At 41.4% G+C, this 23,714-nt stretch overlaps 1 protein-coding gene across 1 annotated transcript in view; it reads left to right on the forward strand.

Annotated features, from left to right (window-relative positions):
- The first annotated feature begins 211 nt into the window (after positions 1 to 211).
- Positions 212 to 23,714, forward strand: part of GUCY2F (guanylate cyclase 2F, retinal) — a 50,840-nt gene continuing 27,337 nt past the window's right edge. Inside the window, exons 1-11 of the mRNA XM_072616799.1 lie at positions 212 to 833; positions 3,349 to 3,650; positions 5,423 to 5,777; positions 8,025 to 8,109; positions 8,576 to 8,666; positions 8,773 to 8,901; positions 10,063 to 10,143; positions 12,252 to 12,428; positions 13,760 to 13,916; positions 15,410 to 15,559; positions 21,906 to 22,054. Of these exons, the coding sequence (XP_072472900.1) occupies positions 212 to 833; positions 3,349 to 3,650; positions 5,423 to 5,777; positions 8,025 to 8,109; positions 8,576 to 8,666; positions 8,773 to 8,901; positions 10,063 to 10,143; positions 12,252 to 12,428; positions 13,760 to 13,916; positions 15,410 to 15,559; positions 21,906 to 22,054 (2,298 nt within the window). The remainder of the gene's footprint in view (positions 834 to 3,348; positions 3,651 to 5,422; positions 5,778 to 8,024; positions 8,110 to 8,575; positions 8,667 to 8,772; positions 8,902 to 10,062; positions 10,144 to 12,251; positions 12,429 to 13,759; positions 13,917 to 15,409; positions 15,560 to 21,905; positions 22,055 to 23,714) is intronic.

Raw genomic sequence — 23,714 nt, forward strand, 5'->3', positions numbered from 1 at the left:
TGGGTAGGAAGGTGGACATGAGAATGACCTTGACCTTGTTTTCTTGTTACCTTTCCCAGGACCATGGAGGATCACAACACCAGAAGCCCCTCTCTGGGATCGTCGGAATGGAAAGATGTTGGACCTTCTTTGTATGGCCCACCAGGGCCTGTGGCTATGGGGTTTTCCTTTCAACTTTTTGAGGGCCCCTTGGCTGCTTTTACTCAGTGTCATGCTATTCTGTCTCCTCTTAGGTGCTCCTCTGAGCCCTAACTCAGCACAGGAGAAGGACTCTTTCACTGTGGGGGTGCTGGGTCCATGGGAGTGTGACCTTCTCTTCACCAAAGCCCTTCCCCATGTGGCTGCCCAGTTAGCCATCATGAGAGCCAAGAGAGATTTCTTGTTGGAGCTAGGCACTCGGCTGGATTACGTGATCCTTGAGGAGGGTTGCAATACTGCCCAGGCCCTGGCTGCTTTCCTCTCCTATAGAGATGCTGTGGCCACCTTTGTGGGTCCTTCCAATCCTGGCTACTGCCCAGCAGCAGCACTACTGGGCCAGAACTGGGGCAAGGCCCTTTTCTCCTGGGCATGTGGGCCTCCAGAGTCAGGAGGTACATTAGTTCCCACTTTGCCCTCCACTATCCATGTCCTGTTGGCTGTCCTGAAGCACTTTGGTTGGGCTCATGTAGCTGTCATCTCCTCCCACCAGGATGTCTGGGTGGACACAGCCCAACAGGTTACCTCAGCCCTCAGGACTCATGGAATACCTGTGGGGCCTGTAACCTCTCTGGGACCTGGAGGCCAGGGATCTGTGGGAGCCCTGAAGCAGCTTCAAGAGACAAGTAGGTTGAAGGGTAAGTAAGTTTATGGCCCATTCCCTCCACCATGGTGTAAGGCTGTCCTTTATTTTGAGGCAGGAGCAAAATCTTCTGAACTGAATCAGACAAGAACTGTCTGATGTAGGCTAGATGATAGCACAGTTAATGAATAATATGTTGAATATCTGAACTCAGAGACTACTCAATAATGGATTGAAGTCAACATGTAGGATAGTCTCTAGTGGAATGTTCCAATGATCCGTCTTTGGTTCTTCAGTCAACATATTAATCAATGATTGAGATGAAGACATCAATGGCCTATCTATCAGATTTGTGGGTGACATGAGAAACTTGGAGAGAGAATTAATATGTTGGATGACATAATCACAATTTTAAAAGATTTCAGGAGCCTAGGAATGAGAAGCTGATTCTCACTGGATGATATTTAAAGGGAACAAATGTAAAGCTAAAAAAAAATCAATTACACAAGTACTGGATGGAGACAACATCAGCCAATCAATGAGGAAAAGAGCTATTTTAGTGTGCTGAGGCAATAGTGTAATATGGAAACCAAAAGGCTGTATTAAGAAAGGGAAGCACAGAGTCTGGAATAAGGAAGGTGATAATCTCATTTCATTGTCCTCTGACAGTTCACATCTGAAATTTTGTTCCCAATTCTGGGTACCATGCTTCAAGGAAATCAGTAAGCAAACTACAGTCTTCCAGAGGAGAGAGATAAGAGTGGAGAAAAGACTAGAGACCAAGTCTAAGTCACACCAGCAAGAATTTAATAATTGCCTACTATATGCCAGACACTGTGTTAAGTGCTGGAGATACAAAGGGAAAAATAGTTTTTACTTTAAAGGAACTCACCATCTATGGGAGAGGCAGCATACAAATGCCTACGTACGAACAAGATAAACACAAAAATTGGAGATAATATTGGAGTATTAAGGGGTATCAGAAAAGGCTGCCTGTCAAAGGTAGGATTTTAGTTGAATGCTAAAGGAAGCAAGAGAAGCCAGGATATGGAGTTGAGAAGGGAGAGAGACCCAGGAATGAGAGATAGCCAGAAAAAGTGACATGAGACAGAAGAGTGCTCTAGAGTAAGTGAGGGTGAGAGAAAAATGAAGTAAGTAGGCTGGAAAGTAAGAAGACTAGACAGTAGGAAGGGGACAGGTTATGAAGGGTTTTAAAGGCCAAACAGATTTTACATTTTAGCTTGGAGGTAATAGGGATCCAGTAGAGTTTATTGAATAGCTGGTGACGTGGTCAGATCCATGTTTTAGGAAGATCAATTTGACAGCTGAGTGGAGGGTGGACTGGAGTTGAGGCAGAGAGACTGACTAGCAGGTTATTGCAAGAGTCTAGATGTGAAGTGATGACAGGCCCAAGAGAGAAGAGCAGGACATCTAGTGATAAGATAGAAGAATTGGGTATATTTGGAAAAAGAGATGAAAGGGGGCTATAACTTTCTTCCAATACTGGAATTGCTGTAGACAGAGCAATAACCTTTGTTCAGCTTGACCCTAGAAGGCAGAACCAAACATAATGGGGAGAAATTGTAGGGAGACAAGAGTCTATTTGCTATAAGGAAGGATTTCCCAAATTTGGTACTTCCTCAAAAGAGGGCTGAGGGCAGTTAGGTGGTACAGTGGATAGAGTGTTGGGTTGGGAGTCAGAAAGACTTGTCTTCTTGAGTTCAAATCTGTGTGACCTTGGGTAAGTCACTTAATGCTGTTTGCCTCAGTTTTCTCATCTGTAAAATGAATTGGAGAAGGAATGGCAAACCATTTCAGTATTGTTGTCAAGAATATCCCAGATGGGGTCATGAAGAGTTGGACATGACTGAAATGACTGAACATCAACAATAAAAGAGGGATGAGCTGGCTCAGGAGCTTAGGGTGTTTTCTTTCATAGGAGATGCTTCAACAGTGGAGGTTGGATGGCCACTTCCTCTAGGGGTGGCATAGAATAGATTTTTGTTCAGGTGAGGGTTGGATTCTACATCCTCTGAACTACCTCCGACTCTGAGATCTAGGATGATATGATCCCATTAATTTGTAATAGGTTGTTGGAGTTGGAAGGAAACTTAGAGATCATCAATTCCAATCCATTATTTTATATAGGAGAAAATTGAGACCAAAGAGGGGAAAGGTCTTTCCTAAGATTGTGCAGTGCATTGGTGGGTATGATCAAGACTGGATTTGAGCTCTGCAAATTCCATTATTGGGTTTAATCCAACCACTACTGAAAAGAAATCTCCATGACACTTTTACTGTTGGTTTTTTCCTTCTTTTTCTGTATTTTAATTAAAAAAAATTTACCTTAGACAAATACTAAAACTTAAATACATAAGAAAAGAAATACATCATAAAACTTAAATATAAAATAAGAAAACAAAAACATATCACGTGCACAATAGAACATAGGAGAGGATTCAAAATATATAGCAATAATTTAGCATTTCAAAAAGTCTCTATAACTTTTTTCTTCTTGGGTCTATGGGTCAGCCTTGGGCCTAATGCCCTCTTGCCTCTTTATTTTGCAGTGGTGCTGATGTGCATGCACTCAGTTCTTGTTGGCGGCTCTGAGCAGGCAGTCCTGCTTGCCCAAGCTCATGCACTTGGTCTGACTGATGGCAGGTATGTCTTCATCCCCTACGATGCACTGCTTTATGGGATGCCCTACCGCAACCGGTCCTACTCAGTGCTGAGGGATGGTGGTGGCCTTCAGGAAGCATATGATGCTGTGCTGACCATCAGTCTGGAGTCTGGTACAACTGACTTCGACGGAGCCTTCTCAGCTGCGAGGAAGAGTGGGGAAATCACTGCCAACACCGAGCCTGAACAAGTCAGTCCCAACCCATGGGGGTTAACTAATGGCATGTGGAGGGGCAGAGGATCCCTCTGCTCTCCACCATCTAGCCACACAACTTCAGGCTCTCTATACCCCAAAACCCTAAATTTAACCGTGTGTGTGTGTGTGTGTGTGTGTGTGTGTGTGTGCGCACGCACATATACACTTTTACGTGACTTGCCAGTATATGTGCTTTTTGGTGTGTTAACTGTGTTTTCCCTTTTCTTCTCCTTCTCCTCTTTCTTCTTCTTCTTCTTCTTCTTCTTCTTCTTCTTCTTCCTCTTCTTCCACCTCTTCTTTCTTCCTTTTGTTTTCTCTTTTTTTGCCTCTCTGAGGCTAGGATTTTTTCCTTTTTCTTTAATAGAAAACTCACATTGGAACGAGGGTGACATAGGCTTGAGTCCCACCTCTCATATCTTTTGCCCATGTGATCTTGGGCAAGTAGCTTAACCTCTCAATACTCTAAGACTAAGTGATTCCTTTAAAATATAAACAGCAGAGATGGTGCTGATATGCATTAGAGGAAGGAATTTCCTTATCTGGGAGTTCTATATGCCAATAAAATCACAGGTCCTAGTCTCTATCCCTATGTCTTTCACTGACCCTTTCTGGTGGGAGTGTGTACTTTTTTGTCTCTTTAGTTCTGTTTTTCCCCCTATCTCTCTAAAGCCAGAGGAAGAGGGCCTTTGTTTCATCTCTTTCTATCTCTGACTCTTCCTTTCCTTGTGTGTCTGTTGCCTCTGTCTCTCTTTTATCAGGCTCCTGGTAAAAGGAAGGAAGAGTATGAAATAGGGGCAGGGGAATGAGGAGTGCGATTTCTAATGTTTATATTTCTGTGATGAGGAGAGATAGGGTAGAATTTTCTTTTGTCCTAAATGATTTATCTGGTGTTGCCATTGGTCATGTCCACAGGACAAATGCTAACCCTATCTACTCAGTTCCTTATGTCTTTCTCATATCAGAGATTAGAACATGAATTTAGGAGCAAGGACTTGGGAATGGGTCTGGGAGAAGAGAAAGGGATGGGGAAGGAAAAAATAAACATTTATGTAGTCCCAACTATGTACCAGGTATTGTACTAAGTACTTTCTACATTTATCTCATTGGTAAAATCTGATGATAGAGTAAAGATGTTAATTATGATAACATGATAACGATGATAATGGTGGCAGTGCTCATCACTGGGTATCAATAAGGGTGTGGTGGTGATGGTGACTGATGCTGAACATGATGATAATGTGATGATTCTTATGGCAATAGTGACAATGGTGGTGGTAGTGGTGGTAATGATGATGGCTATTGATTAAAATGATGGTGATAATCATGACAAGTGTGATGAGTATTAGTGGTCCTGTAGTGATAATGATTGTAATGATGATGGGTATTGTGATGATGGTGATGAGGATGGTAATGATTTTGTGATTGGTGATGATGGTAATGTCTATGGGTATCAGTGATGATGGTGGTAGTTATGATGGTGGTAGTTAGCGATGATGGTGCTGATGATGGTAATGATGATATGGATGATGATGGTGGGGATTATCATTGTAAGGATGAAGATTGGGAGAATGGTCTGGATGGTCCTAATGGTCCTTATAATAAGATTAGATCAAACCAACCAAAAAGAATACTTAGAGATAGTAATAGTGATAAAGCCAGTGACAATGAATATACAAGGCTTAAATCCCTAGATTTTTGAGCAAACTAAGCCAGGAAAACTTTTCTTACTATCTTCTGGACTAGTAATATTGCCCTTGATCCCACAGGTGTCTCCACTCTTTGGGACTATCTATGATGCCATCTTTCTTCTGGTCAATGCTCTGAATCACTCAAAGAAACAAGGGGGTCAACTCTCAGGAAAGCATCTTCAAGATCACATTATGTCTCTGGACCTGGCTGGCTTTAGTCAGAGGATCCAGACAGATGAGAGAGGGAATAGGTTGGCCAACTATGTGATCTTGGATACAGATGGTCAGAAGAGCCAGCTTATTCCAACCCATTTGCTGGACACATCCACTCAATTGGTGCAATCACTCGGTAGAACTATTCACTTTCCACGAGGAGAACCACCTCCCCCTGACTCTAGCTGTTGGTTTGATCCAGATACTCTGTGTACAGAAGGTAATTCATTTAATTATTCAATGATCCCATTATTCTTTCAACCAGGATATATTAAAAATGTCTTCTATATGCATAGCTCTATGCTTTATCACACTGTGGAGGAAACACAAGAAGAAAGAAACAAGTCTTTGGGGAACTTGCATTTTAGTTGGGGACCCAAAATTAACACATAAGAAAGAGTCATGCAAGAATTACACACAAGATACTCAACTGGGGGATTCAGATTCTGAGTTCTAGGGAGCCCCAGAAGATGGAAAGCTCATTGAGGACTTAGAGTAGTTAAACAAAGCTTTCTTGAGAAGGTAGGATTTGGGCTGGACCCTAAAGGACAGGTAGAATTTGATTAAGCAGAGAGACATGATTGAGAAAGTTCATTTCAGGAAGAGGGGAGCTTGTATGTAAAGGTATGGGGGATATATTTAAGTCAGCAAGGAAGAGGGGAACATGAGAAGTTCTATACAGAGAGTAATCTCTTACAGAATTTTGATGAAGAAAAGTGCTGTATTTGTCTAAATACAGGCCACACCAGAATGTAGGTTATTGTCTAATCCTTGAAAGATACCAAAATGTGGAGATATACTCTCAACATTATTGATTAGGAGCCATATAGAAACCTCACCAGGAAGAAGGGAGTAGATTATAGTCAGACCAATACTGTTCAAAATGTTTTTTGTTGAGTTTTTTATTTTGTCATCTTAATTTCCAAATACATCCATCCTCTCTACTTAAAAAAGCAGTTCAGTAAATGACTTCTGATAGCACATACAACGTCCAGACTTCTAGTCTTCAACCTTTGCAAAAGATGGGGGTTTCTGAAAAGCCAACCATGGACAGACCCAAATTATTGCCAAGAATTCACTTCCTTCTCTCTTTCTATACCCCTTAGCCATACTCCTTTGTTTTGTTTGTACTCTGTAATAGTTGCGCTTGATCTCTAAAAACTTGATTGTAATGAACTCCAAACTACAACCTTTACCAGGAATATTGGCAAGTTATAGGGGACCCTGGAAAATCAATAAAAGCACTTCAACATCCAAGATTCATCCATTCTTCAAATAATAAATGGCCTGAGAATATAAAAAGGCACTTCTCAAGGGAAGAAACCCAGGATATTTATAGTCATATGAAAAAAATGCCTCAAGTCAGTAACAATTAGAGAAATACAAATTAATGCAATTGTCAAGTTCCAACTCATGTTCATCAGATTGGAAAAAATGTAGGAAAAACAAGCATATGGGTGTATTAATGTACTGTTGATAGAGCTGTGAGTGGGCCCAGTCATTCTAGAAAGCAATTTGGAATTATGCCCCCAAAGTTACTAAATAGTGACCTGGTGACAAAGCCTTTGATCCAGCAGCATACCATCCCTAGAGATCAAAGAAAGAGAAAATGAGTATAATAGGTGAGTAACAGGCACTGGGATGGATATTTTCAGGGTTTAGAAGACCCTTCCTGGGACCTAACCAAATCACTCCACTGAGGGGATTTTCCTCTGTAGAGAATGGTGTAACTAATCAAGTTGATGCTAGAAGAAGATACAGAGGAACACAGGTAGAAGATTACATTGGATAGCCCCTCAATGATTCTTTCTTCATATTTGACATAGACTGGTTGGAGAATTTTCTCTTCCTCATAAGGAGTACTGATTGAATTTACTCAACAGATATTCTCTGAGAACATGCATTCTACAGGGCCATGGGCTTGGTTCTGTGTGGGAGGCATAGTTAGATAAGACAGAGGTCCTGCTTTTAGAGAATACTCTATATAATAAGACAGATAGCTGCTTTACAAGGCAGACTGTGACAAGGGCCATAGAGAAGGTCATGAAAAAGGGGCATGAGGTTCAGACTAGAAATTCCCCTTTCTGGACTTGGGGGAATTGGGAAGGTTTCCTGGAGGATATGAAAGGGAGTAGGGGGAGAATCAAAGGTAAAATTCTCTTCAGCATACTTTTTTAGGTTGTTGGAGGCTCTTGTCTGAGTTTTAGAATGTGGAATATAGTGGAAAGAACCCTGGTCTAGGGATCAGAAGATCAAGATTCAAGTCTTAGCTAGTTATTAGCTACGTGACCTTGGACAAGTCATCCCCCTATTTGATAATAATCCTTACCAAATGAACTGTTGCCCGCAATGGGAGATAATATTAATCCAGAAAAAAGAACACATTTAAAAATAAATGCTTCATTACCAAATAGGTTTAATGAATATTCATGCCAAATGACCCCTCCGTTCTCTGGTCCTTCTGCAGATGGGTGGTCCTTGGTTCCCCTCCTGGCTCTGATATCAGTATCTACCCTAGTGCTTGGAGGCCTGGGGCTCATTTACTTTCTCAGGTAAAACTAAGACCTTGCATGTGAAAATGATTTCTTCATCCCCTTGAAAGATCCCCTGTTCATCCCCCTCAACATTTGCCTCTTTGACTTATGCAATGTCAGGACTGGAAGGGACCTTAGAATAATTAGGGATTTAAGAAATCTTAGAATGGAGAATTTAAGAGTTAGAACAGATTTGAGAACATCATTGTTGAAGCTGAAAAGGACCTTAGAACATAGAGTGTAGAATATCAGAATACAGAACATGGAGTATCAGACCTTGAAGTAATTTTAGAACATAGCATGTTAAAGCAACCTTAGACCATAGAATCTTAGAGCTGAAATGGACCATAGGACAGGAAAAGAAATTGAGAGCACAGAATTTCAGATCTGGAAGGAGACGACAGAACACAAAATATCAGAACTGGAAGGAGCCTTAGAATGGAAAACACAGAATGCTCCAACAGTAATGTCTCCCCACAATCAGGACTCTGCAGTTCCAGTCTGGAGGAGGTCCCAACAAGATTATACTCACCCTGGTGGACCTCACCTTCACCCATCCTCGACTGAACCAGCGGGTAAATTCAGCAGCTCACTCAGGGGCCCTAGGGGTGAGGTTTGGGGAGGGGGCTGTGGTTGTTACTCCAGTTGTTCTTAGGGGTTGGTTCTCACCCTTATCCCCAGAAACTCACTCTGGACACCCTCAGCAACTCCCGGAGCCCCTCAGATGGCAAGAGCCTCAGCTCGGAGGTCCAGTCTCCAGGGAGGGTCCTCCCAGCCACACCAGAGACTTCCAACATGGCCTTGTACCAGGTGAGGCCTCACATTACCAGTCCTTAGGGAGAGTCTCTTGGTCGTTCTGGGAAATAGGTTCTATAGACACTATTATTGCCATTTCACAGATGAAGAAATTGAGACTCAGGTGAAATGACTTCTCTAGAGTCATAAAGCTTTTACGTATTGATCAGGGAGATGGAGGCACAGAAATAAACATTTATTAAGTCCCTACTATGTGACAGGCCCTAAGCTAAGTGCTTTACAAATATTTTTTCATCACAACCGTATGAGGTAGGTATTGTTATTATCCCCATTTTACAGATGAGGAAACCGAGACATATAGAAGTTAAGTGACTTGCCCAGGGTCACACAGCTAATAAAGCTGGATTTGAACTCATATCTTCTTAACTCCAGGATCAGTGCTCTAGCCACTGCACCACCTAGCTGCCCTCAATATTAGGATAATAAGATTTCAATAATCAATGATCTTATTAGTATGAGTCCTTTACCTGCTGATACAGATCAAAGACTTTGAGTTTCTGCAGCTAAAATTCTCCATCTGCTGGGGTGGCCAACTCTCAGGTGATGAGCCTTGGGCTCTTCAATCTCGCTCACCTCACCTATCCCATCTGTTGATGGATCTTACTTTGTATCCGCATGTTTTTTGTATATATTCCTTCTCTTCACTCCACATTCTCTCTTGCCCCACCCTTTCAGGACCTCATCACTTCATGCCTGGATCATGACAATGGCCTGCTGGTTGGTTTGCCTGCCTCCAGCCTCTCCCCGGCCCAGTCCATCTTCCACTTGGCTGCCAAACTGCTTTTCCTAAAACACAGGCCTGTTCATGTCACTCTCCAACCCCTTGAATGAGCTCTAGTATTTCCTTGTAATCCTCAGGGAGTTCCAGGGTGAGTGGAAAGAAGGGGATATATAGAAGAGATTTGGTGAAAGTACAAAGGATGAGATCTGGTCACAGATGGCGTGCATGGGGTAAACAAGGGAGGATGGCCCTGAGGCTCATCACTGGAAGGTTAGTCATCCCAGGCAATGACTACATAGGTGATAACTGGTTTTGGTTGCAGTTTGAATGCCAGAGTCCTGATCAGGACTCACAAGCCCAAGGCCTAGGTGCCCAGGCAGGACAGCTCTTTGGGAAGACTGGGCCTCATGAACCATGCTGCTCTCTGTCAACAGGGAGACTGGGTTTGGCTGAAGAAGTTCAAGGCTGGGACATTCCCTGAGCTCCGTCAGAATTCTGTGAAACTACTGAAAAAGGTAGCAGGAGGAGCACTCTACAGGCACAAGTCCTAGGGGTGAAGGGGGGGAGGGATGAGAAAGAGTGCTTAGGGAAACCTAAACTCCTAATTGAATCATGGCTTTGTTCTGTGTGTACATGGGTGTGTGCATGTGCACGTGCATGTGGATGTGAATTGCATGTGCATGTGTGTGTGGATATATGTGTGTGGGTATGTGTAGGGGTGATCCCTGTGTGTAGAGGGAGCTCCTGCTAAGGAATTGGGGTAGTCTCAATAACTTGTGAATTTCCTTTTCTCTAAAAAAGTCCCACTCATGATAGGAAGGTCTGGAGTAGAGCCACCATCATGTTCACCACTAGTACATAGAAGCTGTAAGCACTAGTCTTGAAGTCAAGACCCAGGTTCAAGCTTCACTTTTGATACATTCTGTCTGTGGGACCCTGAGCAACTCACTTAACTTCTCAGTGCTCTAGACAACTTTCTTTTCTACGTTTTGAAAGTAAATTCTAGTGATATCTTGTGTTTTTTATATAAAAAATCTTCCTTAGGTTCATCCCTCACTCCTCTCCCAGAGAAACATCCCATTTAACAAATAATGTTTTTAAGTGTGAAAAAAAAGAGGAAGAAGAGACCTAAAAACCCCATCAATACCAATCAATACATTGAAAAAATTTGAAAAGCTAGGCATGTATTTCTTGCAATCCAGGAGGCTAGTAATGGATTTCTTAGGTTCGGGAGTTCTGAGCTACAGTCAGCTTAGCCAATCAGGTTTCCACATTAAGTCTGGCACCAATATGGTGAACCCCCCAGGGGTGGTGGGCCATCAGATTGCCCAAGAAGGAGTGAACTAGCTCAACAGGAAACAAAGCAGGTCAAGGATCCTGTACCTATCAGAATTTGATCAGGATTATAACTAGCCCCTGAACTTCTAGCCTGTTGGAGATAAGGAGACCCAACCTTTTAAAAAACCAAAGTCTGCAAATATACACAATGCTTTATCCTGTGGATCAAATACTTTTGCAAAGGAGTGAAGAGAATTGTCTTTTTGTGCAGCCAAGCTTGTTCTTTATAATTTTGCAGTGTTCCATATGGGTCATTTTGTGGCTGTTACTTACATTTTACATTGTTATAGTTACTGTGCATGTTGTTTTCTTGGCTGTGATTATTTCATTCTACATCACTGCATGTAGATCTTTTGATGCATGTATTCATCACATACATTATTTCTTACAGCATAGTAATATTACAGTATATTTATTTACCACAATTTGTTCAGCTACCTCCCAATGGCTATCTGCTGGTAGCCACCAGTTCTTTGCTACCACAAAAATGTTGCTATAAATATGTTAGTGAATATGAAGACTATCTTCTTATCAAAGACCTCCTTGGGATAGATGTCTAGACAACTTTCTAAGATGATAACTTTCAAAAAAGGTGATAGGCTGTATTGGTAGAGCAAGTTTCCCCACCTGAGAATTCTCTATATCAAAGACATTACAGATCCACTTGCTAGCCCTAACTCCAGGAACAACAGTATTTCTATGACCATATTTTCTCTGACTTTAGGAAGTGACTTTCCATCTCTGATTCTCACTCACTTCCTCTGTACAGTGAGGAGATAGAGCTAAGAGTTTGGGGCAATTAAAAAGATCATTAGTAACTTTGGAGAAAGAAGTTTCCATAGAATGATGAGGTAGAAAACCAGACTGGAGAGAGTTAAGAAGAAAATGAAAGGAAAGAAGGTAGATATATGTATTGTGGACAGTTTTTTCAAAGACTGTAGCCATAAATGGGAGGAAAGATATGAGAAGATAGTAGGGGTGGATGGATCAAGAGGGGTTTTTGAGCATGGGCAAGACATGGGCGTGTTTGTAGGCAGTAGGGAGGCAGCCAGTAGACAGGGAGAGATTGAAGATAAGTGAGAGAGTGCAGTTGACAGAGAGGGTAATCTGCTAAAGAAGATAGGATGGAATTGGATTAGCCTACTTCTAAGGTGCTTTACGTCTCTAGGTCTTTATGACCTAGGAAGGTCTCTGAAAATCATTCTAGCTCTGACATTCTAAGATACGTAAGAGAAGTTGCTTCCCACTAGTACATTCCATGTTTCCTTCTCTCTTGCCTTTATAGATGAGGGACCTGAGACATGAGAATGTGAATGTCTGCCTAGGCTTCTTTACTGATCTGGGTGTTTCTGCCATTGTGTTTGACCACTGTTGCCGGGGCAGTTTGGAGGACCTGCTGAAGAACGAGGCCCTGCGGCTTGACTGGACTTTCAAGTCATCCCTCCTGATGGATTTGATTAAAGTAAGGGAAGCAATTCTTTTATGTGTCTGTGGTCATGGCTCCCATGTCAGTAGTTGAAATTGGGAAGAGGAAAATAGAGTGGTGGATAATGGTCACGTCCGACCATTTGTTTAGGCAGGAGAGGATTCTCTTCTGTACCCCTTGCCCCAAGTTAATGTAGGAAAGAAAAATCCAGCATGTGATCACAGGGTATTAATGAGATATTAAACTGAAAAAGATGCACCAATTCCTTGATCCCTTGTTCCCTACTAACAGATACCTCTGACTGTACCAATATGGAACAATGTGAAGGACTGAGCTAATGAGAAATAGCCACACTTCTACAGGATTTAAATGGCTAGGCACTGGGGAAAGATCAGCACTTGTGAGTGTGGGAGAGATTTCCAGCTGGTAGCTACATTGTAGGTGCTTCTCCAAAATAATGTTGAGGTCCTCTATGCATTTGCAGAGACATACTGGAGAGAATTTCCATTCAGAACTTTCCTTCTAGAATACTCTAATTTTGCAGGAATCTATTGTTTGTTTGCTTTGACTATGATCAAACAGTCTATTTTTCATTGTGCTTCCTTTACAAATCATATCACTTCTTTATCAAATGCTTATGTATTGCATTATTTTGCCTTATTATTATGACCATCAAAGCTAATATAGAGTTTGTACCCTTAGAAACATTGTGTCCTTAGCAATTCACCAAGAGAATGCTATGGATGTTCATTCATATTCAGTATTTGGTTCTTTTAAACTTTTAAACAGACCTTATTTTGACATCAGAGCAGATAACTTACCTGAGACCCTTATGGACTATAGGTCCAAATGATAGAGTTTGTATGTTGACCCAGAAATTCTGAATAACTAACTCTAAATTCTTATTCCCTTTTGGGAAGTCCCACACATCTTTGCAGCTAGTATGTAGTAGAGCTGGGATCCAAAGCCTTGTCCTTTCACTGCAAATCTAATGCATTATTGCATGAGCATAATCCTCTCGGTAGGGAGTATGTTCTAAAGTGGAAGGGCCCTAGCTAGAATGGGAATCAGAAGACCTGTTCTAGTCAGGGTTCTGGAATTAAACTTGGACAAATCACTTACCAGAAGGTAAGTCTGTCAATTCCTCATCAGTAAAATGAAGACATCATCCTGTATGGTCTGGAAGGCTTCTTTCACCTGTAACATATCATACTTTTCCAACTCCCACAAATATTCTATTACTCCAAATTACTCTTTCCCTTCCTTGAAACTCTACCATTAAATGAGGATGTGAGGCAGGCTGGGTTTAAAGGTCCCTTGTCAGCTCTACAGCATATACAGGAGAGCATATTCTCCTTATCCTCCAGGGTGTCCGGTATCTCCACCATCAGGGGTTTCCCCATGGTTCCCTCAAGTCTCGCAACTGTGTTGTAGATGGGCGCTTTGTACTGAAAGTCACAGACCATGGCTATTTGGCACTCTTGGAGAGACAGCAGATTCCTCATTCCCAGCGCTTGCCAGAAGGTCAGTATCCACCAGGGGCCATTCCTCCCTTCAAAGTTGTTGTGTCTAGTAAGATTTATCTTGACCAGCAGAAGGCTGAAAGCCTATTCTTTAGAGAACTCTGAACAAGTAGGTATTTCTTTTTAATCTGGTGCTTAAGGCCACCGTTTAGGAACTATAAGTAACATGTTATAATTCATGAGGTGATGTAGGCCAGTAATCATACCCCTTGCCCCAAATATCTCCTTTACTCATCTTATATAATTCCTTGAAATTTCATCTTTCAATCATTTGGATGGATATATTGGAGGACTCAATGGAAAAGTGTTCAATAATCCAATAGAATAAACATGGATCAAATGCTTATTATATGCAAAACCCTATTCTATTCTGAAGGGGGTGGAGAGTTTAGATTAGGCCCTCCCCTCCCCACATTTAATTCATAGTCGATTAGGGAGACAACACAGGCACAAATAACTATACTTTATAACAATAATACATATTATGCACTACTAGAGAGAAGGAATCAGGGAAGGCTTCCCAAAGGAGATTGTCATTGGCTCCCTATAAAAAGTCTGGTTTCCTAAATGCTTATGTCTAGTTCTGCTTTCCCCTTAGGTACCCTATTGATCTTCACCATAGCTATCATCATCAACATTATACATGCTGATGCCTTCCCCTCATAGGTTTCAATTAATAACTGTGAGTCATAGTGAATAGAGTGATGGACATGGAGTCAGAAGACCTGATGGAGTTCATATCTTGACCCTCAACTTTCTCATCTGAAAATGGGCATACCTTCAAAGGTTGTCATGAGAATAAAATGAGATAGTTTTAAAATGCTTTGTAAACCTTAAAGTGTTATACAAATGCTAGCTATTATTATTCAGTCAACCAATAAACCCTAATTTTATGATCTATAGAGATAGAGTAATAAGGAACCTTTGACAATATCTAGTTTCAATCTCTTCTTTTTTAATGAGAAAAAAATGAAGACCAGAGATGTGAAGTGATATATGTCCTAACTCATAGAGGAAGTAAGTGGAAAAGCTGGGATTGGAACTCAGGTCCTGTGATTCTAAATTCATCTTGTTTCCATTGCCCCATATTGAGCTTCCTTCTCTGTAACAGACCTATATTTAAATGCTAAGAGGAAGACAGAAATGAATAAGACCTAGTCCCTCATCACACAGAGTTTACAATCTAGTTGGTGGGACAAGCTTAGGGAATACCTTGCCCATTTCCTTGAAATTATAGAAAGTTGGAACTGGACATTAGTTTAGAATATTGAATAGCTAGTTCCATTCCATGGAATACTAGAATTTTGAATTTTAGAGCTAGAAGAAATCTTAGAGATCATTTAATCCATATCCCTCATTTATAGAGAGAAAAAATGAGTTTCATAAGGTGGGTCAACTAGTCAGTGTCAGAGTTTGGACTTGAACAAAGGTTTCCTGATGACCAGTCCAGTCATCTTTTTACCCTTTCCTATTGGCCTTCTGTCTTCTTTGCAGAGTTGTTGTGGACTGCACCAGAATTGCTCAGAGAATCTGAAGGGCCTTGGAGAGGCACTTTCAAGGGTGATGTCTACAGTTTTGCCATCATTTTGCAAGAGGTGCTGGCCCGAGGGCCGCCCTACTGCACATCAGGACTCTCTGCAGAAGGTAGGACCTCTTTATCCTCTGTCATTTTCTTACCTCTGTTCTCTGTAGGGCTGGCCTTGTACATTCTGGGAGGTGATATTCACTACCCTTCAGAGATCCAAAATGATCTTTCACTAATACCTTAAGTGGCACCATTAGAAATCTATTCCTTCATATAAATCCTGATGACCTCTGTCCATTGTGCTGAAAAGAGCTAAACACAGAGAATTGACTTGCGTCGTTCCGATAATTAACACACTCCCAGTCATTTGTTGGAGGTCATTTATGAAGAAATGTCCCTTTCCTTAAATTGGTCCAAGTCATACACACTTTTGACTGTATTGCTCAGTGATTATATTGTACTCAAGGATAGAAAGGCAGTGTAACACAGAGGAGAGAGGACTGGCCTTATAGTCACAAAGCCCTGTCTCTGACACATATTATCTTCATGACCCTTGGCAAGTCACATAATTTTTCAGTGCCCCCTGGCAATTCCGTAAGACTTTACATTAAGGACAATTATCTGATCTGCATAGAGGGATGAGTGTCCATACCTGGAGCTCACTATGCCAACACCAAAAAAAGAAATAAAATAAATCAAATTCAAAGAATCTGTGAGAGTTCCTCAATGTATGTACTTCCACTCCAGTGGTCAGGATCCTAGCCTCATATCACCATAGGAGATGGTGTGTTGCCATGGCCCCCTCAGAATTCACCATCCAGTGAAGAGCCTTCTCTGGCCACAAATAGGCAGGTTTGCAGATGATAGGTATACAGTCTTATTACAGCTGGACCTGAATCCAAAACCTTTACAATCTGGTAAGAAGGAACTCTTAAAACTTTTTAGTTTTTGCTCCCCTGACTGAACCCTCAATGGCCCCCTCACACTATGAGGAGATCTTGGAGAACCTTGGTAGATATATAACAGTACAAAACAAGGGCTTTGCAAACAGTAAAGCATCATAGAAATTATATTTGTTCAAAAATGCTATTCATCCCCAGGCAATGAATAGATGAAGTTTGAATATAGATCAAAGCATACTTTATAAACTTTATTTTTCTTGGGTTTTTCTTTTGATGTATGTTTTCTTTCACAATATAATATGGAAATGTTTTGCATAACTACACATGTATAACCTATGTCAAATTGTTTTCCTTCTCAACAAGGGGGAAAGGGAGGGAGGGAGAGAATTTGGAACTTTTTTTTTTTGGCGAGACAATTGGGGTGAAGTGACTTGACCAGGTCATACAGTTATTAAATATCAAGTGTCTGAGGCTGGATTTGAACTCAGATCCTCCTGACTCCAGGTCTAGTGCTCTATTTACTGCACCTCTTAGCTGCTCCCCAAATAAAAAAAACACTAAATGTCAATAAAATAAAATACCAAATAAATAATTTTTAAAAGAAATTATATTCATTCACAATTATAATTCACATTACATTTATACATAAGCCACTCTGACTCATGACCATATGTAAGACCTCCTATCACCTTAATTCTTTACCATTCACAAATCTCTTTCTTCCCCAACAAGTCTACGAAGGAAGGAACTTAAGGGTTATTATGACCATTTTTAGGGTCAGCTAGATGGCTCAGTGGATGGAGTATTGGGCCTAGCATGAAGAAGATCTGAGTTAAAATCTAGCCTCAAACAGTTATTAGCTGTGTGACCTTGGGCAAGTCACTTAATCTCTGTTTGCCTCAGTTTCCCCATCTGTAAAATGAACTGGAGAAGGAAATGGTAAACTTTTCCACTGTCTCTGCCAAGAAAACCCCATGGACAGTATTGGTATGCTGTGGTCCATGGGGTCATGAAGAGTCAGACATAACTGAACAACAACACCCCCACTTTATGGGAAATGGAGTAGGTTAAATGATTTTTCCTATGGTTGCATATTCATTTATTTTTTCATTCATTCAACAAGTAGTTATTAAACACCCACTAAATGGCAGATATGGTGCTAGATTCTGGGGAAAACAAAGATAAGAAGAAATAGCCCTTGTTCTCAAGGAGTTTATATTCTATTGGGTAATAAATGGTTGAACTAGTCCTCAAAGTGAGGTTTCCTGGGCCTAATTAGGCCTGGTATTCTTGCACTTGTCCCTGCTGCCCTATACAGGGCATCAGAAAATTATGAGGCCTCCGTAACTGGTGTCTCACAGAGGTGGAGGCAATTAGTATCTGTCAAGGTCCTTGGACTCTACTAGTGTCTAACTACAAGACTCTTCTGAGCTTTGACTTTGACAAGCCCTAGGGAAGAGAGAAGGCATCCTAAAGAAGGCATCCATTGTTTATCACTGCTACATGCCCTTTACTTTGATCTCTTTGGGATACAGACTTATTCATGGATTTGCTGAGTCAAAGGGCATGAACAGTTTTATAGCCCTCTAAGAAGAGTTCCAAATTAGATTATTAATATATGTAAGATATTCACAATCCCATTCTTCATAGAGCTTAAAATCTTATAGGACTTAAACAACAGGAAGAAGCATTAAAAGTCTAGTGTCTAGATTAAGAGACCCTATAGTTCTACTGTCCTTTGTCTTGGGGACCGGAGAACATGGACGATGGAATGTCAGAGCTGGAAGGGACCTTAGAACATGGAACATGGGAGAGCAGGACTGGGAAGGAACTTAGAACATGGAATATGGAATGTCAAAGTTTGGAGGGATCATAGAGCACAGAATATTAGAGCTTGAAGAGACCTTAGCACCTAGAATGTTACAACACAGAACATAGCATGTTAAGTCTAGCAAGGTCCTCAAATAATAGAACATAAAATGGTAGGCAGAGTTGGAAGAAACCTTACAATGCTGACTATTGAAGTATAAACCTAAAATGGAAAGAACCTTTGGAAACAGAATACTGTGGCTGGATGGAACCTTAGAAATGACCTAATCCAATGTCCCTCTTCTTTAAAAAAAAAACAACAAAAAACTTCTATTATACTTTTTTCAATTAATAACATTTATGTTCTCTCCCTACTAACTCCCTGCCCCTTGCAATGAAAAAGAAAAAAGAAACTAAACCTTTTTAACATATATATACACATATGTATATACATATATGTATAGTCAAGTAAAAAAAATTTATTTTAATTCATGGCCAAAATCCCATTCTACGTCTTGAGTTGATCACCTTTCTATCAAGAGGCGCAACCTTTCTCCTCTTATAGATGAGGAAACTGAGGCCCAGAGAATGGAAGTGATTTGTCCAAATAAGTCAACCGGACCCAGGGTCTGATGATCTCTATCCAAGGGTCTTTCTATTACACTATGGCCTTGACATTATGAGAAAATAATGAACAACTTTGCTGTGGTTTCCTGGCCTTTAGACATTCTTCTCTCTATTAGCGTCAGATGTCAACCTCTGACCTGGGTGCTTGGGGACCAGGCTGAATGAAACACTACATCCCCTTTCATCTTATCCATCATGGAAGTTATATTGTCAAGGAATCCCTGTAGATTAAGCCTAGCATGATCTCTCCCCCTGCTTGCATCGGCAACTTACTTTTCCAGATGTTGCCCTGCTCCCTCCTCCAGCAGGGCTCTTCTTCTCCCACCCCTCCCCCAGCAGAGAGTTTTCCCCAGGCAGGTGTTAACCTCTCTTCACCCAGTGCAGGGGGGAGAGCAGAGTTATGTTTGCCACCTTTCAGTCTTGTACATGTATCCCGAGGCTGGGGCAGTGAGCTCCGGTCACCCCTCAGTCACTTACATTTCCCTCTCCCATCCACAAACACTCACCCAGAGGCAAGAATGTGTGTTCCAGGTGCTGGGGCTCCTGCCAGATATTTATGAAGTGGAAGAGAAGGAAGGAGGAAGGGATTTTAAGCAGCCATTTGTCCAACAACCCCCCTTAGGCCTCCAGAGGTCAATCCCAAAGACTTAGAAATGAGGCCAGACATCACTCCTTGGACATCTATGTAAAACTGGGTTATTTATCATGAAATTAAGAAAATGAGGAAAATGTCATTTGCAAAGCCAACTCAACATCCACTTATTAAGCACCAACTACGTACTTAGAACAAGACAAGGTAATGTAAGAGCTGGGGGCAATGGAATGTACATGCTGGGTGCTGCAGCTACAAGACTTTGCTCCCAAGTAACTGACATTCTATTGGGACTGGAGGGGTACAACATGTCTACAAATAAGCCAGAAGAAGGCAATCTGAAGAGGAAGTGAACATTAAAAATTGGAGGGAACAGAAAAGGCTTTCCTTAGGAAGTAGTTCCTCATAATGATCTAAGATTACCTCTGTGAATGCTTTAAGATGACCTTGCACAGGTATCATTGTGCCCATTATATAGATCAGGAATTTGAGGCTCAGGGAAGTGAGGGGAGAGGAGTCATATAACTAGTCATCACAATAATAACATCCATATCTATGGTGCTTTACACTTTGCCACACACTTCCCTCACAAGTCTACAATGCAAGCAGTGTGAGTGCAATTATGTTCATTTTACAGATGAGGGAATTGAGGCTCAGAGCATTAAAATTGATATAACACCTACTGTGTGCCAGGAACTGTGCTGAGCACTTTACAAATATTATCTCATTTGATTCTTACAACAATCTTGTGGGGTAGATGCTGTTACTATTCCATTCTACAGCTGAGGAAACTGAAACAAGCAGAGGGTAAGTGACTTGCCCAAGCTCATACAACCAGTAAGTGTCTGAGGGCAGATTTGAACTCAGGTCTTCCTGACTCCCAGAGTGCTCTGTTTGCTAGAGTAAGATAGTATACCAAATAAACACACACACACATATGTATGTATACACATATATTCTATATGTTCATGTATATATGTACACACATGTGTATATGTTGTATACTATATGCAAATATACATATGCACATATATTTATTTATATTTACATATGATTTTTTTAAAAACTGCCTTAGCAGGGTATGATAATTTTTATCTCTTCTTTTAAACAAGAAGTGAATTACTGTTCAATACTGTGATTGTAGGAATTGTCTCAAATTTTTTTCTATTTTGTCATTATTGTTAGACACATTTACTATATGTATTTTAAAATTTATTTCATTTATCATGAATTTTTTTTATTCAGAATGAAAATTTCTGACTGGAACTGTTGTACAACGAAATTTGGGTGTTTGCATTTTAAAATATTAATTGAATAAATACCAAGGATTCATTCTTCATTAAAGCCTGCTCTGATGCTTCCTCCTGGCATGGATTGCATCCTCTGGTTTCCCAAAGACTGTGCTAAGTGCACACAAGCACCACATGCCCTACCAAGCTGGAAAGGACTCAAGGATAGCCCTCTCAGTGGAATGTGTTTGTTGTTTGAAGTCCAGCTTAGCTAAATGTAGAGAGGTTCGCCACCAGAGGGCAGGCCACTAGGAATGAATTTTTCAGCCACAGAAACACAAAAAGACCTAATAGGAGGCATGGAGGGCTTAGAATCTGAACTGGTAGATTTTCAAGACAGCTGCCCATATCAGTGAAATCCCAAGATCCTTGAAGACAATCAACAAGTTAAAACATTTCTTAAGTATCTGCCCCGTGCCCCACACTTGGCCACTGGAGGCACAATAATAGAAAAGACATAGATGTGTCTTTTTCACAGATATGAAGCAGTGTGGTTTACACTGGACTTGGAGGGAAGAGATGTCAAATTAAGTCCCAGCTCTGCTGTGCTCCAAATGTGTGACCTTGCATAAGTCATTTTTCCTCTCTAAGCCTCAGTTTCTCCATCTCTGAAATGATGCAACTGAGTCTTAGGTCCCGTCTAGATGTAACTTGCTGTATTTGGAAATTCCCTCTGGTTATGATATCTTAGATTTCACTGTCTTTCTCTGTAACATAAAGGAGGGGATGGCATAGCCTTCAAGAACCCAGGGTCACATCTATGCCTCAAGGTGCAATCTGAGGAAGACTCTAGTAGAAGAGCCCTACTTTACAGGTGGGAAAACAGGCTTAGGCAAGCTGCATAATTTACCCTAGGCTACACAGCTAATATAAGGATTTAAATTCTGGTCTCTTGAGTCTAAGCCTTGGTGCCCATTTGCCTTTCCTCTATTACGATCTAATTGAGCGCTAGAGGAAGGGAGATGTACATGCATGGACATGTACATACTTAAATATGACACAAGCTAGAGTGTATTAAGGTCTAAAGAGAGATCCATACAAAGTACTATTGGTCACATGAGGAAAGAGAGATTACTTTGAGCTAGGGAGAGAGGAGAGTGGAGAACCAATCTTCCAAGCTAGATCTTAAAGGATAAGACAGATTTCAGTAAGAATCAATGATGAGTAAATACATTTCAAGTATGGGATTGGGGGCGTCCCCCTCATGAGAACTCAGAGAAGGAGTCCCCCCATCTCTCTGCTACAGAAATCATCAGGAAACTGGTGTCTCCTCCTCCCCTCTGCCGTCCGGTGGTGTCTCCAGACCAGGGACCACCTGAATGCATCAGGCTGATGAAACAGTGCTGGAGTGAGGATCCGGAAGACAGGCCTAGCCTGGATGACATCTTCAGCCAGGTAAGTCTCTAGCCCCTCCTCCTTCTCCCCCTACTTCCCTTCATTAGTGGTCTGCTCTGTCTTCTCTTCTCCACAGCAGTGATATGAAGGAGAAATATTTGAAGACTGGTCCTTACTAGCTGTATGACCCTGAGCAAGTCATGTGACTAGTGACTTGGGCCTTAGATCCCTTCTCTGCAAAGTGGGTATAATAATTCAATCTCCCTCATCTTACAGAAGCCCAGATTTGTGGCATGATTTGCCCAAGGTCACATAGGCCATAAAGAACAAAATCTGAATTGGAACTCTGGTCCTCTGACCATCTTGTGCTCTCTTCACTAAACCCTGATGAGGAAAAAAAATGGGTATAATAATATTTGCACTCTCTCATAGCGTTATTTATAAATCTTAAAGTACCATGTAACTACAGCAACAGTCATGATAACAATAACACACATTTTTATTCATTTAGGACATCTGTGTAGGGAACTCCTGGTACACAGAAACTCTTCCCCTCCCTTGGCTATGGATCAGCCACTTAGTCTTAAAGGATTTCCTTTAAGAGAATAAGTAACTCCTCTGTGGTCACCTAGTTAGCATGTTCAGAGGCAACATTTGAGCCCAGACTCCAAGCTGATCCCCTCTCTCTACTGCCCCAGGATGCCTCTCCAGCTCATACTTATATAGCTGCTATTATGGGCCGTAGAGTATTACATGGTGAAGGTGGCTGTATGGTCTCTATCACCATTAAAGCATTCATGGGTGATGGAGTCAGCCCTAGTGTGGATCTGGTCCTGCCTCTACCACTGAGGATCACAGCTCTAAAGCTGGAAGAAGCATCAGAGGCCATCTAATTCATCCACCTCATTTTATAGATGAGGAAACTAAGGCCCAGAGAATTTAAATGACCCAATGTCACACATAGATTGTTTAATATCTGAGCTGAGATTTGTACCCAGATCCTTTGATGGCAGAACTGCTGCACTTTTGATGGTACAACACTACTTCCCCAGTCCCTTTCACTCTCTGGGCTTCCATTCCCTCTCTTGTAAAATAAGGGGCTTAGACAGCTTGGTCTCTGAGGGTTCTCCCAGTGCTAAATTCCTTAATTCTAATGCTAGTGAGGCCTTCTCTTGTGGTCCATGATGTAGCAGCCCCAGGAAGGCAGAGATTAGGAGGGGAAGGGACCCAAGAAGTTTGGACGTGTAATATTCCTCATGATGATGGATGGTGTGCGATTGACTAAACAGGGTAATAACTCCTGGGAGACCAGTGGATTTCTCTTGGTATGACATGCTCTCCTGATTCCCCTCCTCCACTGCCCCATTCCTCATCTTCCCAATCCCACCCCAGTCTTAGGAAAATTGATGAAAGGAGGTTAATCAAGTGAGAGAAGGAATGCAGTAAGAGGTCTGGTCTGGGAGAAAGGAGAGTAGCCCCAGCTCTGCCACTGACTTGTTGTGAGACCTTGTGCAATTAATTTTCCTTCTCTGAGCCTGTTTCCTTTTTCATAAAATGAGGGGGCTGGACTGCATCAGGAAGACACTCTTAACCTGTGCTTATAATTTCAAGGTGGAGGGGTGTCCAAGAACTTGGAAATTTTGATATTTTGACAACTATTTCAATATGATTGATTTTCTATGTATTTTCTATATGTTATATAATTGAGTGCTTTGTACGT

The sequence above is a fragment of the Notamacropus eugenii genome, chromosome 5 (assembly GCF_028372415.1).
Source record: "Notamacropus eugenii isolate mMacEug1 chromosome 5, mMacEug1.pri_v2, whole genome shotgun sequence".
Taxonomy (NCBI): domain Eukaryota; kingdom Metazoa; phylum Chordata; class Mammalia; order Diprotodontia; family Macropodidae; genus Notamacropus; species Notamacropus eugenii.